Source organism: Oncorhynchus masou, chromosome 6 (genome assembly GCF_036934945.1).
Source record: "Oncorhynchus masou masou isolate Uvic2021 chromosome 6, UVic_Omas_1.1, whole genome shotgun sequence".
Lineage (NCBI taxonomy): Eukaryota > Metazoa > Chordata > Actinopteri > Salmoniformes > Salmonidae > Oncorhynchus > Oncorhynchus masou.
The window spans coordinates 25434862-25450923 of NC_088217.1; the positions used below are offsets into that span (position 1 = coordinate 25434862).

Consider the following 16062-nt stretch of genomic DNA (forward strand, 5'->3'; position numbering starts at 1 on the left):
CTAAAAAAAACACATTGTCTGCTTAATCTGTGTCTGGAAATGCAAGTGAAAAATATGTTTAGGTAAGGACTACTTGATATAACATGTCGATTCAATATGGTATATTATCATTGATTATACAACAAGACACTAGATTAGGGCTCTCTATTTCATTTGACTGTAAACCTATTAGATCAATACCATTTCTGATGTCAGTGTGGTATTTATTAACTTATTGAAACCTGCAATGACATCAACCCCAATGACATGACACTGAAAATAAAACAATGTTCCTGGGAAAGAATGACATATCTGTCTGTCCTTTCCAACACCTGAATGTCACCACCAGTATGTAGCAGATGTCTGTGCAGTTTGACTGTCTGGAAGGGAGTAAAAATAAAGATATGACACTAAATTGTGTTTCATCAATAATGTAGCCTTTACACTACAATGTTTTATTCTGCACTAATCTATTCTGCACAGTAACATCGTGTTAATTTTCTACTTGTGGCCACATGAAGAGCTTGAATCCAGTGGGTGACATGGCTAAATAAGTGAACCATGATGTGTCATGAAAAGTAAATCAAAGTCAACTCAACCAAAACTATGGCACAATAACACACTCAGGAAGTTTCAAATACATATTTATTTCATCCCCAACTCTGTATCAATCAGACAGAGATGACAGACTCAAAAACAGTGTACAAAAACAGACGTCTATAGAAAAGTATGCTTATTTTGAAATATGTCCAAACGTTTAATAAAACATGTAACTTAAAAATGTTTAAAGTTGAAGAATCTTGACAAGTACAATGATAAAATACCAACATACATATACAAATGTACATCTTCTTTGTGTGCATGTTATGTGTACAAAAGTGTCATTGCAATTCACTCTGCGCATGATTGACCATTTATAGAAATAGGTCCTTTTTCATCTCGCATTTCAAATCTACTGCTGTGCACAATCAGTATTGGGAAGGCACTTTGCAACAGACCAACATAACAATACAAGAAAACAACACAGGTAAGTATCTAAGCAATCAATCAATAAAAACATCCTATAAATTGAACTACCAAAACAGGTGAGATAAACAAACAACCAATACCACCAGATGAATTGAATAGCATGTATGGGCGATCACCAGTGTTGCATATCATATGAGCATATTTCTAAAAACAGCATTGCCTCTTACTTATCCAATAAATAACACAAAGAAACAGGCCTTTTTGAATTGATTTTTACTCCATCCCCTGTGTGAAAAGCATCACTATTCAGTGGGGATATTAAAACAAATTAAATGGAATAATATGGCCTAAACAGACTAATTGATCAAAGCCATGGGTGGCAGAACTAAACTGGTAGAGTATACACTACCAGAACAAGGTAACAGCACAGAGAACCAGACCTGGATTCAAATAGTATTTGATTTAGCTTACCTGGCACAATAGATGAGTCCCACAAGTGCAAAATCCACCCATCTGTCACTCCAGCCAGACTCGAGCAAATGCTTTCAAGTACTTTTTGAACCCAGGTCTACAGTGAACAGGGATACTTCTGTCACCATCCAGTGAACAACCTCATCCCAACAAACATTTACGTCCAGAACAGTACACAGCAGATCATGGGCACTCACAGTGTGGAAAACCGAACAACCACCACCAAAACTTGCAAGGAAGGAAAAAAAAGTTTTATATATATATACATACAGTGGCTTGCGAAAGTATTCGACCCCTTGAACTTTGCGACCTTTTGCCACATTTCAGGCTTCAAACATAAAGATATAAAACTGTATTTTTTTGTGAAGAATCAACAGCAAGTGGGACACAATCATGAAGTGGAACGACATTTATTGGATATTTCAAACTTTTTTAACAAATTAAAAACTGAAAAATTGGGCGTGCAAAATTATTCAGCCCCTTTACTTTCAGTGCAGCAAACTCTCTCCAGAAGTTCAGTGAGGATCTCTGAATGATCCAATGTTGACCTAAATGACTAATGATGATAAATACAATCCACCTGTCAAGTCTCCGTATAAATGCACCTGCACTGTGATAGTCTCAGAGGTCCGTTAAAAGCGCAGAGAGCATCAGGAAGAACAAGGAACACACCAGGCAGATCCGAGATACTGTTGTGAAGAAGTCTAAAGCAGGATTTGGATACAAAAAGATTTCCCAAGCTTTAAACATCCCAAGGAGCACTGTGCAAGCGATAATATTGAAATGGAAGGAGTATCAGACCACTGCAAATCTACCAAGACCTGGCCGTCCCTCTAAACTTTCAGCTCATACAAGGAGAAGACTGATCAGAGATGCAGCCAAGAGGCCCATGATCACTCTGGATGAACTGCAGAGATCTACAGCTGAGGTGGGAGACTCTGTGCATAGGACAACAATCAGTCGTATATTGCACAAATCTGGCCTTTATGGAAGAGTGGCAAGAAGAAAGCCATTTCTTAAAGATATCAATAAAAAGTGTCGTTTAAAGTTTGCCACAAGCCACCTGGGAGACACACCAAACATGTGGAAGAAGGTGCTCTGGTCAGATGAAACCAAAATTGAACTTTTTGGCAACAATGCAAAACGTTATGTTTGGCGTAAAAGCAACACAGCTCATCACCATGAACACACCATACCCACTGTCAAACATGGTGGTGGCAGCATCATGGTTTGGGCCTGCTTTTCTTCAGCAGGGACAGGGAAGATGGTTAAAGTTGATGGGAAGATGGATGGAGCCAAATACAGGACCATTCTGGAAGAAAACCTGATGGAGTCTGCAAAAGACCTGAGACTGGGACGGAGATTTGTCTTCCAACAAGACAATGATCCAAAACATAAGGCAAAATCTACAATGGAATGGTTCAAAAATAAACATATCCGGGTGTCAGAATGGCCAAGTCAACGTCCAGACCTGAATCCAATCGAGAATCTGTGGAAAGAACTGAAAACTGCTGTTCACAAATGCTCTCCATCCAACCTCACTGAGCTCGAGCTGTTTTGCAAGGAGGAATGGGAAAAAATGTCAGTCTCTCGATGTGCAAAACTGATAGAGACATACCCCAAGCGACTTACAGCTGTAATCGCAGCAAAAGGTGGCGCTACAAAGTATTAACTTCAGGGGGCTGAATAATTTTGCATGCCCAATTTTTCAGTTTTTGATTTGTTAAAAAAGTTTGAAATATCCAATAAATGTCGTTCCACTTCATGATTGTGTCCCACTTGTTGTTGATTCTTCACAAAAAAATACAGTTTTATATCTTTATGTTTGAAGCCTGAAATGTGGCAAAAGGTCGCAAAGTTCAAGGGGGCCGAATACTTTCGCAAGGCACTGTATATATATATAAAATCTCCATTCATCGACGAAAGATGAACTCAATCATTAGAGAGATATAGATATATATATAAAAAAAAAAATTATATGCCATGCATTCGGAAAGTATTCAGACCCTTGACTTTTGCCCAATTTTATTACGTTACAGACATATTCTAAAATTAAATAAATACAAAATGTTCCACAATACCCCATAATGACATAGCAAAAACAGGTTTAGAAATTTTTGCAAATGTATTAAAAAATAAATTTAAAAAATACCTTATTTACATAAGTATTCAGACCTTTTGCTTATGAGACTCGTAACTGAACTCAGGTGCATCCTGTTTCCCTTTGATCATCCTTGAGATGTTTCTACAACTTGGGAGTCCACCTGTGGTAAATTCAATTGATTGGACATGATTTGGAAAGGCACACAACTGTCAATATAAGGTCCCACAGTTGACAGTGCATGTCAGAGCAAAAACCAAGCCATGAGGTCAAAGGAATTGTCCATAGAGCTCCCTCCGAGACAGGATTGTGTTGAAGCACAAATCTGGGGAAGGGTACCAAAAAAATGTATGCAGCATTCAAGGTCCCCAAGAACATAGTGGCTTCCACCATTCTTCAATGGAAGATGTTTGGAACCACCAAGACTCTTCCTAAAGCTGGCCTCCTGGCCAAACTGAGCAATCGAGGAAGAAGGGCCTTGGTCAGGAAGGTGACCAAGAACCCGATGGTCACTCTGAAAGAGCTCCAGAGTTCCTCTGTGGAGATGGAAGAACCTTCCAGAAGGACAACCATTTCTGCAGCATTCCACCAATCAGGCCTTTATGGTAGAGTTGCCAGACAGAAGCCACTCCTCAGTAAAAGGCACAACAGCCCGCTTGGAGTTTGCCAAAAGGCACGTAAAGACTCTCAGACCATCAGAAACAATATTCTCTGGTCTGATGAAACCAATATTGAACTCTTTGGCCTGAATGCCAAGCGTCATGTCTGGAGGAAAACTGGCACCATCCCTATGGTGAAGCATGGTGGTGGCAGCATCATGCTGTGGGAATTGTTTTCAGCGGCAGTTACTGGGAGACTAGTCAGGATGGGGAGAAAGATGAACAGAGCAGAGTAGAGAGATCTTTGATGAGAACCTGCTCCAGAGCACTCAGAACCTCAGACTGGGGCGAAGGTTCATCTTCCAACAGGACAACCACCCTAACACACAGCCAAGACAACGCATGAGTGGCTTTGGGACAAGTCTCTGAATGTCCTTGAGTGGCCCATCCAGAGCCCAGATTTGAACCCGATCAAACATCTCTGGAGAGATCTGAAAATACCTGTGCAGCAACACTCCCCATCCAACCTGACAGAGCTTGAGAGGATCTACAGAGAGAATGAGAGAAACTCCCCAAACACAGGGGTGCTAAGCTTGTAACGTCATACCCAAGAAGACTCAAGGCTGTAATCGCTGCCAAAGGTGCGTCAACAAAGTAAAGGGTCTGAATACTTATGTAAAATGTTACATTTTCATTATGGCGTATTGTGTGTAGATTGATGAAGGAAAAAAATAATTAAATCAATTTCAGAATAAGTCTGTAATGTAACAGAATGTGGAAAAATGCAGGCGGTCTGAATACTTTCTGAATTCACTGTATATGAATGAATGTTATATACACTCGTTACAATCGCAATATAATGATAAATAAAAGCAGGAATGTACTGAAACTAATAAAGCAAAATTATCTGACAAACAATTAGACTAAAAGCCTTCTTGTTGATTAGATTTGGAGGACAAAAGCACATATCAGAGAGCACCAAACACATCCAGATATTTCAGCATACATACTCACTGTTGCTCCCTAGTTGGCCTCCTGTATCTAGCATAACTTATAGACTAAAATCAGTACAACACATCGACATCTCAAACATCAACTCAAAAAAAAAAAAAAAAAATCTTTGTCCACAAAGCATACAGGGCAATCAATAAATTAATAAAATATATTCTACATTTCTCACGATTTCTAATAGTCAAACCTGAACTTGGTCCCTGTTGAATATCTAGAATTGATTTCACGTGACTAACAAATACATCTGTTCTCTAGAAATCTGTTATTAGAGAATAGAACATTCTCAAATGGAACAGCCAAAGGGTTTTATCCTTGCCCTGCAGAAACTGATAGAATTGACTATGATTCTATTCAGAGTTGGACCAGAGTTCCATTTGCAGCCTCTCCCCTTCAGGAGCTCTGTCTGAAGTAAGGGGAAGCTTGGGTTTGACGGTTTCACCGCAGCTGTGAACTGCATATTGATAATAACAAAGCAATTCAAAATGACCCACTGAACGCATGTACTAACCCATTGGTTACAAACCACACTCTGTATTTCCATTACCTGACATGATAATAACAGCATTTACTAATATATTTTTCTTATATGTGCATGGTATGGTAACGGATCTTAAGGGCATGGTTATGTCATAAACAACAATACAAATACAATCAAAAAGGAAGATAACAGCTTCCTAAAATCTGCTGTCTTAAGTTTCTTAATGTTAAAATAATTCATGTTAATGTACATTTTATATTCTGCTCTGAAATGGTCTTCATAAAGAAATGCTGTATATAGATAGTAATAGCGAGCTCCATGACACAGAATGTAATAAAACAACAGTGAGCGATGATGCCATGAACAGCAGAGCAGTCTATAGCCAACGCCAAGAGCAGTCTATAGCCAACGCCAAGAGCAGTCTATAGCCAACGCCAAGAGCAGTCTATAGCCAACGCCAAGAGCAGTCTATAGCCAACGCCAAGAGCAGTCTATAGCCAACGCCAAGAGCAGTCTATAGCCAACGCCAAGAGCAGTCTATAGCCAACGCCAAGAGCAGTCTATAGCCAACGCCAAGAGCAGTGTATAGACAACGTCAAGAGCAGTGTATAGACAACGTCAAGAGCAGTGTATAGACAACGTCAAGAGCAGTGTATAGACAACGTCAAGAGCAGTGTATAGACAACGTTAAGAGCAGTCTATAGACACCGTCAAGAGCAGTCTATAGACAACGTCAAGAGCAGTGTATAGACAAAGTCAAGAGCAGTGTATAGACAACGTCAAGAGCAGTGTATAGACAACGTCAAGAGCAGTGTATAGACAACGTCAAGAGCAGTGTATAGACAACGTCAAGAGCAGTCTATAGGCAACGCCATTCCCTTACATCTGATAGGCTGAACAGACCTAACTTGGGCAAATTTCCCGCACAAATCTAGGTTCACTTTCCCCCACATTGACCTATTGGTCACTTCCCCCCGACTGAGCTACAGGTCACTTCCCCCCCAGCTCCATCCCACTATGTCCTGCCTCAGAGTCCACCAGCGACGAGGCAAAGGCAGACTGGACGATCTGGAAGCCAAATGACTCCAGCAGAGACATGTTCTGTTGAGGGGAGAAGGGTGAGCCCAGGGAAGGACCCAGCTCCCCCAGACCTGACCCAGACCCTACACTCACCACTAGACTCTTCTGGACCCCATGATGGTGCACTCTGTTGACGTGCTTATTGAGGTAAGACTTGGTGCGGAAGGTCTGGGTGCACTCGCTGCAAGGGAACTTCTTCACTGGAGAGTCCTGGCTGGTCTTGGCTTTAACGGCACCTGGTGGCGACCCTCCCACAGCATCGGTAGAGGCTCCGTTGCAGTCAAACGGCGTCCCAAGCTCCTCTTCCTCAGACTTGTGCGGAGACTTAATTTCGTCGCCGTTGGACAGATCCCCGAACAACGGCTCGTCTCCCTCAGATTCTCCTTGATGGGGGCATTTTCCAGCATTCTCCTGTCCGTCTGAGGTAAATACAGAGGGGGTGGGGGAGGATATGGAGGGGTGGAGGACAGGGGAGGGGAGGGAGTTGATAGGGTGGGGGAGGATATGGAGGGGTGGAGGACAGGGAGAGGAGAGGGAGAGTTGATAGGGTGGGGGAGGATATGGAGGGGTGGAGGACAGGGAGGAGAGGGGGGAGGAGTTGATAGGGTGGAGGACAGGAGGAGAGTTGATATGGGGGAGGATATGGAGGGGTGGAGGACAGGGGAGAGGAGAGGGAGAGTTGATAGGGTGGGGGAGGATATGGAGGGGTGGAGGACAGGGGAGAGGAGAGGGAGAGTTGATAGGGTGGGGGAGGATATGGAGGAGTGGAGGACAGGGGGAGGAGAGGGAGAGTTGATAGGGTGGGGGAGGATATGGAGGGGTGGAGGACAGGGGGGAGGGGAGAGGGAGGACAGTTGATAGGGTGGGGGAGGATATGGAGGGGGAGGAGGGACAGGGGAGAGTTGATAGGGTGGGGGAGGAGGGAGAGGGAGAGGGAAAGTTGATAGGGTGGGGGAGGATATGGAGGGGTGGAGGACAGGGGGAGGAGAGGGAGAGTTGATAGGGTGGGGGAGCATATGGAGGGGTGGAGGACCGGGGGTAGTTAGAGGGAGAGTTGATAGGGTGGGGGAGGATATGGAGGGCAGGGGGGAGGAGAGAGAGAGTTGATAGGGTGGGGGAGGATATGGAGGGGTGGAGGACAGGGGGGAGGAGAGGGATAGTTGATAGGGAGGGGTTGGGTAAGGGACACAGGGAGAGTCAGAAAGCAGAGGAAGTTTAAGGGGAGAGAAAACCTCAAATTAGGCCATGCACACGCAACACAAAATGTGTCTAGACCAGCAGGTAGCACTGCTCTCCGGTTAGCTGCCGCCACCACCTGCAACATGAACAGGGGACAGTTTACTGCTGTGTGTACTAAGCACCTGCTCAGTACTAAGCACCTTAACCCATTGGTTAAGAACAACAACAAAAAAGAGTATAGTAATGTTAAGTAGAATTGTTCTGCAATTCTTAAAATACATGGTGTTCATTTATATTATAGGAACAGAGGGCACATTTGTTCAAATTATATAATATGCATTCATTTACCTAATAGTTATACGCTTTTCATTGAAAGCAAGGTCTTTCTTCCTCGTGAGTTTGGAGCAAAAAAGACAATTCCACAGGAACACCCACTTTGTCATAATTTCTTTACACTTAAAAATGTTCAGCCTGGACATAGGTGTTTATTGGTAGCACTACGCGGCAGATTATTTTAGCTCAGATTGAACAATGTACAATATCGGCCCATAATATCTGATATGAAAAAGGCTATTGTATCATCCAAATTTTTACAAAAAAAAAAGAAAAAAAAAAGATAAAACAACTGGTGTCATGTTTTAATCATGATACCAAAACCACATCAGAACTACTTAGGTGTTGACATAAACTAAGCAGATTATTTCCAGGAAACCTTTTGCTCATGCATCCCATCAACCAAATTTCCTTGACTCTTTATGCACATGCATCCCCAAGAGGTTGTTATCTTCTCGTCTAACCAACTCTTTACAGTGGAACTCTTGTTACTCGTCTAATCAGCAGGCCTTGTTTAGCGCCCCAAAGCCCCAACCCCCACCCTACTGCTGGCCCATACTGACCTGGCAGAGGCCCGTGGAGGGGGTGAAACCCAGGCAGCCCGGCAGAGTGGCACTCCCAGAAATATGGAGCCCCCCCAGGCCCTGGTTTCCCCAGGAGCAGCTCGGGCTGCAGACCCAGGGAGGGAGGGCCGGCCTGGGGGAGAAAGCAGTGACCATCTGCCTCTGGGAAGGTGACCAACAGCCGGTGACTGGTGCACAGGTCTACACCAAAGACAGACAGAGAGTAGAGAGGGGGCAGCAGAGACAACAGACAAGGCCAGCGGAAACCATACATACATCAATGTAGTCAGGATATTACCCAGACCTTACTAAGTCTAATTTAGTAGCTTTACTTTGTCCAGTGATTTTAATAGACAAAACTGTAAACAGTGAATGAAACTTTTTCCTGTATTACTTGCCAAGCCAGCCAACTTGATTTATTCTAAATAAAAGCAGTTTGCCAATAGATTTAGAATTCTGGCATGCCACCAATAGATTTAGAATTCTGGCATGCCACCACATTGCAACGATTTTAGAACTGAGATAGGTAATCACTAGGAAGTCCATTTCTATAGCTAAAAAACTGAAATGAGTTCAAGGTTTTAGCCTAGAATCTAAACCTCTCTCCACTAGGTTTGGGCGATATTCAGATTTTCATACATTTATACCGTTTCTGTACCATACCAGGGTATGCGTCATTACCGGAGGGGCACATAAGGGTCGCACAAACCAATTTGGGGAACATGGATCTTGATCCAAGAGGGGATTGATTGTCTCTGCTGTAAACAAGAAGCTTGATCTTGCCATCTAACCACTTAGCTAGCAAGTTAACAAACCAAATTCATAACTGGAGCTCGAGGCGGGGTGGCCGAGGTGGGGGCCCCTCCTCCAGCTAAAAAAATGAATCCTAGTACTGTTGGTATGTCTAAATACCCCAATATACGGTATAACGCCCAAGCCTACTCTCCACACTGCTTTGACTCCTTCTCGCTCTCTGCCAGAGTGAAGTACTGTGCAGCCGAATCCATAGGCTGCTGCTAGTTGCCATGGCAATAATAGTTGAAAAAAGCTCCATTGAATCCAGAGGAACACTGCACAGTACTGTATGATTCAATAGACATGCAACATTATAGTGCATCATTTGGCCAACGGCCACAAGTTGATGGAGATGACAGCAAGCAACAAACAGCGTTTTCAGAAAGCATTCACATTGCCATGCTGAACACAGACAGAATAGCATGGCACTAAGGCTATTAAGGCTATACACAGTCTCTGTGTATGTCTGAGCCTGACTGAAGAGCAACAAGGCCATGGGAACATGGGGAGGTATACATGCACTTCTTTGTTGTAGCTTTTTATGAGCTGACTGAGTCCCTGACAACCTGCAGTATCACAAAACTGACCACTGGGTGGCAGTGCCCCATCTAGAGAAAATGCCAAATGCTGCAATTGCAAATATGTCTTTTACCTTGATGAAGTCATGTTTTTATTTCAAGAAATAGGCCTATACATATTCTAACCCATTGAGTAAAAGCTATCCTTATTGATAGCTTAATTCACATCTCTGCCTAGTAAAATGCAAAAAGTGAAGTTCCCTAATCAACTTCCTCTCAGTTTCCTTCTCTCTTCACAATATAAACCAAGCAGAAGAGCAGACAACTACACATGCATGCTGATTTAGAAAGTAGTCTGCTGCCATGGGCCTAACAATCTCTTTATATACACACAATATCAGCCAGGACAACCATATCAGCCTGCTGTACATATGATGCTTCTGAGGACAGTGTCCCAACTGTTAGCTGATGGAGGCACAGAGGGGATGGATCCTTTAGCGTTAGCATCACTGCGCAGGCAGGAATGCCGACATGCTTTGTGTGCATATGTGTATGTTTGTGTATGCTTGTGTTTTTGTCAGGCTTTAAAAACAGATGCAGCAGGTTTTCCCCACAAGCAGCAGAGCAGATGATGATCAACACAAAGCAAGAAGAGACATAGCCTATGCTTGGAGGCAGGGTGGAGCGGAACAGGGTGGGCAGCTGCTTGCCTTCCACTGTGCACTGGCGTCCCGTGTGGTAGGGGGCGCCGCTGTGCATCTGCGGCTCCCCTTGCAGCGCAGGGAAGGCACCGTGTGCTTGGGCAGTACGGGGGAGCAATGGCGAGCCATGGTGCGATTTTACGTGCACCTTAAGGTAGGACGCAGTGGAGAAACCTGGAGACCCAGAGAAGAACACAACAAAGGGCAGTGGCACTACACACCCAGCTGGGATAGAATGGATGCGCTCTGTTGTTATGTACCCAAAGATGACAGTGGGACAAAAAAAACCACCTCTTTCCCAAATCTGCCTTTCGCTGTGTAATTCTGTTTTATATCTTCATGCAGACAATGATATATATGAGATGGTAACAAAGGATAATAATATGATTTTGTTGAACTAAGCTGAGCTGTTGGATGTTGTAACAACCCTCAAAAGCAAAACTGAAGCACATCTAACTTCAAAGGCAAAGAAGAATATGAACCAACAAGAGGTAGGCTAACCACAAGCAAGAGTGAACAATACGCAACCACTGTTCTCCATTATCTAGGCCTACCACAAGAATGACACCATGTCCAGACAGGTAAATCAGGGCAAAATAAGCAAGTCAACCCAATACATTATCTTGACTTGGGGCAACATTTCTGACCAAGAGACAAACTGCATATGGGGCTTGAAATAATCTACAGTAGTACACACATTAAGGTAAGACACAAGTATTAAACCTTAACATACAAAATCAAGCTTTTCTAAAAAACATAAAACATCAGCACTAACCATGTTTCCATCCAAAGTTTTTATGCAAGTCATACCGTATAAAAAGAAAACGTAATGACAGCTGTGATGGAAACAGGAAGTTTGGTTACATTTTATAAATGCCGACAGTTAATATGTTCGTTAGACATGGTGGGATCTTTTTGTGTTTGTAAAATAAATTAAATCGAGAAATGGTGATGGAAACGGCTTTATGCGCAAATATTGATATAATAACTATCATATCGGAGTAAACTTGGAGTCACATGATAACATGGTGTAGTCCTCCCACTACGACTTAGGAAACCATGCAGTTTATTAGGCTACAGATTAAACGAGTTTTGATGAACTTCACAGGGTGGTGAAAGTGAGCGGTGACCTTGATGCTCCGTTCCAATAAATATTGAGGGTTTTATTCTGGTGAAATGATGATTGATGGATGACTGCTGTTTAACTAATAAAATATTCTCGCTCTTATCAGTGGCCTTGTGGTTAGTGTCCGCCCTGAGATTGGAAGGCTGTGAGTTCAATCCCCGGCCAAATCAAAACAAAGGCCGTAAAAATGGGATCTGATGCATCACTACTTGGCACTCAGCATTAATGAGCTAGATTGGGGTTGAGGTCCTGCGATAGACAAGCATCCTGTTCAGGGGGTGTACTTGTACATCAAGCTGCCTCACTCTACAGAAGCAGGAGATAGGCTCCTGTCCTATGAGCCATTCTGGCTTGCACAAGCTGCTACTTACTTATCCATAATAACCAATTTGTAAGTCGCTCTGGATAAGAGCGTCTGCTAAATGACTTAAATGTAAATGTAAATCTCATCATGCAGCCTACCTGCGCTGTTGGCTAGAGTTAATGTGCCAAGACCAGAGCAACGTTAGGTACATTTGCTATTTAATGATATGGAAACACATTGAACTTTAGATTTTTATTCGGCATATGAAAACTTTAGTGTTAAAAGTACATTTTCTGTGCACTATGTCATCACCCACTGATTTTTAAACACAACAAGTGGAAACACACCACTGGTGGGAAAATGTGCATTTTATATTTATGCAGATTCTGGGCTATTCGGCAGGGTAGCCTAGTGGTTAGAGCGTTGGGCTTGTAACCGGAAGGTTGCAAGTTCAAACCCCTGAGCTGACAAGGTACAAATCTGTCGTTCTGCCCCTGAACAGGCAGTTAACCCACTGTTCCTAGGCCGTCATTGAAAATAAGAATTTGTTCTTAACTGACATGCCTGGTTAAATAAAGGTAAATAAAAAATTTGAATGAAATCTGTCACCAATTGGATGGAAGCCAAGCTACTGTCTGCTGGCAAGTATCTGATAGGTGCAGCTGACAGCTCTATTTTGGATAATTCATTAACCAGATAAAAACATTTTACATTAATGAGACTACACGCATTAGCGTACAAGAGAGTCAATTAGAATGGCAGCAGGAGAATGTTCAGAGGCCAACAAAAAAGAAGAAATGGGAAAAACACTGGACAACACATGCAGACACTACAACTATGATCTGCAAATAGCCCATGATTGCAGTTCACAAGCTCCTCTGTAGAAAGCAACCCAAATGCTTTGCACCAGCTGAGGCAGTTGATGGTTACTACAGTGTTAGAATTGAATAGTAAACATTTTGATAGATCATCCTTGTTGCAAGATGGCAATACCATGGTGGAAGAGAGGCAGGTTAACAAGAAAAACACAAAAATCTAAGACATAAGAAGATAGCACAGTCATAGATTGGAAGCTCCCGCCCTGGTTCTCCTGACAGATATGTGGTGATGATGCTGCACCCTAGCCTAAGGTTACCTTTGTTGCATATACCACAGTAGTTGTGAGGTCCTTCACTGTGTTTCTTGAGATGGTCGGTCATGTACGCAGCTCGGAGGTACTTCCCACACATCTGGCAGGGGATCTTGTCCTCGTGACAAGCTAGGTGGGACCGCAGGCGATCTCTTGTAGCAAAGGAAGCATTACAAATCTGAAGAATAGGTGGAAAATACAGGTAAAATAATATGCCTTCATACATGTTACGTACAGAAACACTATTGATTTACCATCAACCTTTCAACCATATTCTAATCAACAAGAATAACAACTAAATCTTTAAAACAAGCAAATACCAAAATGACAGATTTGAAGTGTGATGTTCATTCATTGTGACAAATATAGAATCCACATCCACTCTTCTAAGAAGATCCAGTTGTTGCTATTGTCCCACCTGGCACTTATGGGGTCTCTCTGTTGTGTGAACCTGCTTGATGTGTCCATTCAGATGGTCTGGCCTGAATAAATCAAACATAGGCATGTTGAGACAGATGCAAGGACTGATTATGAATTCATTTTCCCTCCAGATCACAGAATGCTTCAGAATAGAATAGGCAATGTACCTGGAACTACTGGTTTTAGTATACAATAATTGCCCATAGCTCACCTGGAAAACCCCTTTCCACAGCTTTGACAGAGGTAGGGTTTACCCACAGATCCATCATGTGACCGGACATGGTATGACATCCTGTCCTTGCGCTTGAACCGCAGGCCACAGACATGGCAAGCATATGGCTTTTCCCCGGAATGAGACAACTTGTGTCGGTTCAGGTGGTAGACATCCCGGAACACCTTCCCACAAATGTCACAGCCAACGTGACGTCTCGTCCTCTCGCGCTTACGGCTGTTTTCTATGCCTACTGCTCCATGCAATGGCATGCCATTCTCCAACAGACCTGGCTGACCAGAGTGCGATATCGTGGTAGGGCCTCCCTCGCCAGACAAGCCGTCGCCGCTACTCGCGCCATGGCTGGACGCTCCATGCTGCGCTTCGTGGTTTCTCAACCGCACAGCCTCTGTAAATGCCTTGCCACATATTCCACAAGGAAATATCTGCTCAATGTCTTCTTTAACGTCAGAGGTGCTGATGTTGTAATGAATAGGTTCCATGACTGTCCCCTTCTTTGGTCGCCCCCTGCCTCTCTTGGAACCCGAAGAGCCCTCTTCTTGGAATGGGTTGCCCGTCATCTCTGATGGAGACACGGGCTGCAGGACTGGCATAGAGGACTGGGGGCTGCCATCCGACATGACTGTATCATTGGCCCGATTTCCATCCACATTATGCGTCTGCCCATTGTTGGTAAACAAGCCATTCCCATTTGACAAGTTGTCTACAGCCAATGTGAAACTAAATTCAGAGCCCCCGGTGGCACGGAATAAACTGACGTCGCCTCTTCTTGAGGGTGGAACAAGAATTTTTACATTGGACTGTTTGATTACTTCTTGGCATATCTCGATGACAGAACGCATTAGCAAAAATTTAGCAGCCGTCATCAACTCGGGGAAACATTCCAATCGTACCACAATCCTAGAGGTGTAGGCAAAGTCCAAAATATCTTTAAAAACTTTGGGACTTATCGTATGCATCTCGAGCTCTTTTGCCTCCCCGTCGCCCTCCGTTTGACAACCAAAAACGGACTCGAAATACTCGCTGCACGCCGCCAGTACCGCCTTGTGGGCAGGAAAGCTCTCTTCGCCGACGCGCAAGATCACATCGCAAAACTTGCCTCCATCTTTCCTCTGAATGTTGAGGTTGTGTAGCATCTCCGCGCTATGCTTGCTCACCTGATAGGTGTATGAAGAATTCCACGACTGCTCCGCTATTCTCTCCATGCCGAATTCATTCAACATCAATTGTTAGTGAGTAGGGGTGGCGAAACAAACAAAAAAACGCGTACAGCTCAATAGTCTGGAGAAATTAATTAAAACCACGACGACCACCCCTCCCTCTCTAGCATCTAAAATGTAAGCAGCAGTGAAAAATGGTAGCCCCCCAGCTTCCTGTGAACTTTAACCTTTTTCGTTTCAAAGCTGGGGTTATCGTTCTAAATTTTTTATTTCACTTTGACATAAAGCAAGTGGGTCTCCGTTGTGTCGAGTAAAATGTATTCGTCAAATAGACACTAGATATTCAGGCTACATGAGGTTGAAGTTGTCAAATACATTCATACCATTTCTCTTCCTGGTTTCTCCCACACAAGCCCCCTCCCCCAGCCACAGGCAAGGTTGAGATGGGGTTCGTTCCTCTGCCCAGGCGTTGCTACGCATGACAGATTTAACGCCTGAGTAGTGGCAGATTCAGCCGCGCGTCCGATTATAATTTTTACGCTGCATATTGACCACACAAATATTGTATTTGAAGATGCATAATTTCACACCTTGAATACATTGAGACGCGTGCATGACTTGTGTGGGAATAATACAGATTTTACCGAATCCCTGAAAGGTTTGACTAAACCGTGAAAAAATGAAAACACCCTTGACCAGCATCTGTTGCCGACCAGTGTTTTAGTAAGCGTCAGTCAATGACTTTACGCGCAACCATTGGGTGAGGCATGCAATGTCTGGCACCAAAGGCTACCGAGTGTCCTGCGTGCAGAACGGTACATGTGTTAGAAAAAAAATGGCAAAACATGCTTTGAAGAGGTTGAACCCAACCATAGTTGGTGCAAATTGTTTTTATAACCCATTACATTTTAGTG

At 43.4% G+C, this 16062-nt stretch overlaps 1 protein-coding gene across 2 annotated transcripts; it reads right to left on the reverse strand.

Annotated features, from left to right (window-relative positions):
• Nucleotides 1-2277: 2277 nt before the first annotated feature.
• On the reverse strand, nucleotides 2278-15648 carry LOC135541743 (POZ (BTB) and AT hook-containing zinc finger 1-like). 2 transcript variants are annotated; one of them, XM_064968075.1, is made up of 4 exons: nucleotides 13968-15648; nucleotides 13755-13818; nucleotides 13343-13514; nucleotides 2278-7107 (listed from the first exon to the last, which is right to left on the reverse strand). In XM_064968075.1, the coding sequence occupies exons 1-4, from the start codon at nucleotides 15209-15211 to the stop codon at nucleotides 6599-6601; spliced, it is 1989 nt and encodes a 662-aa protein (XP_064824147.1). In that variant the 5' UTR covers nucleotides 15212-15648; the 3' UTR covers nucleotides 2278-6598. The 2 variants fall into 2 exon arrangements, with proteins under 2 accessions (XP_064824147.1, XP_064824148.1); XM_064968076.1 differs by lacking the exon at nucleotides 2278-7107 and adding an exon at nucleotides 9053-10951.
• Between the last annotated feature and the right edge of the window lie 414 nt (nucleotides 15649-16062).

What these genes read in the sequence shown, in the direction of transcription:
- LOC135541743 (XM_064968075.1), bottom strand. Translation starts at nt 15,211, where the DNA reads ATGTTGAATGAATTCGGCATGGAGAGAATAGCGGAGCAGTCGTGGAAT. An exon ending in TGTGGAAAGGGGTTTTCCAG is followed by an intron (nt 13,819 to 13,967) that starts GTGAGCTATGGG and finishes TGATTTATTCAG; the next exon opens with GCCAGACCATCTGAATGGAC. An exon ending in CTGTGGTATATGCAACAAAG is followed by an intron (nt 7,108 to 13,342) that starts GTAACCTTAGGC and finishes TATTTACCTCAG; the next exon opens with ACGGACAGGAGAATGCTGGA.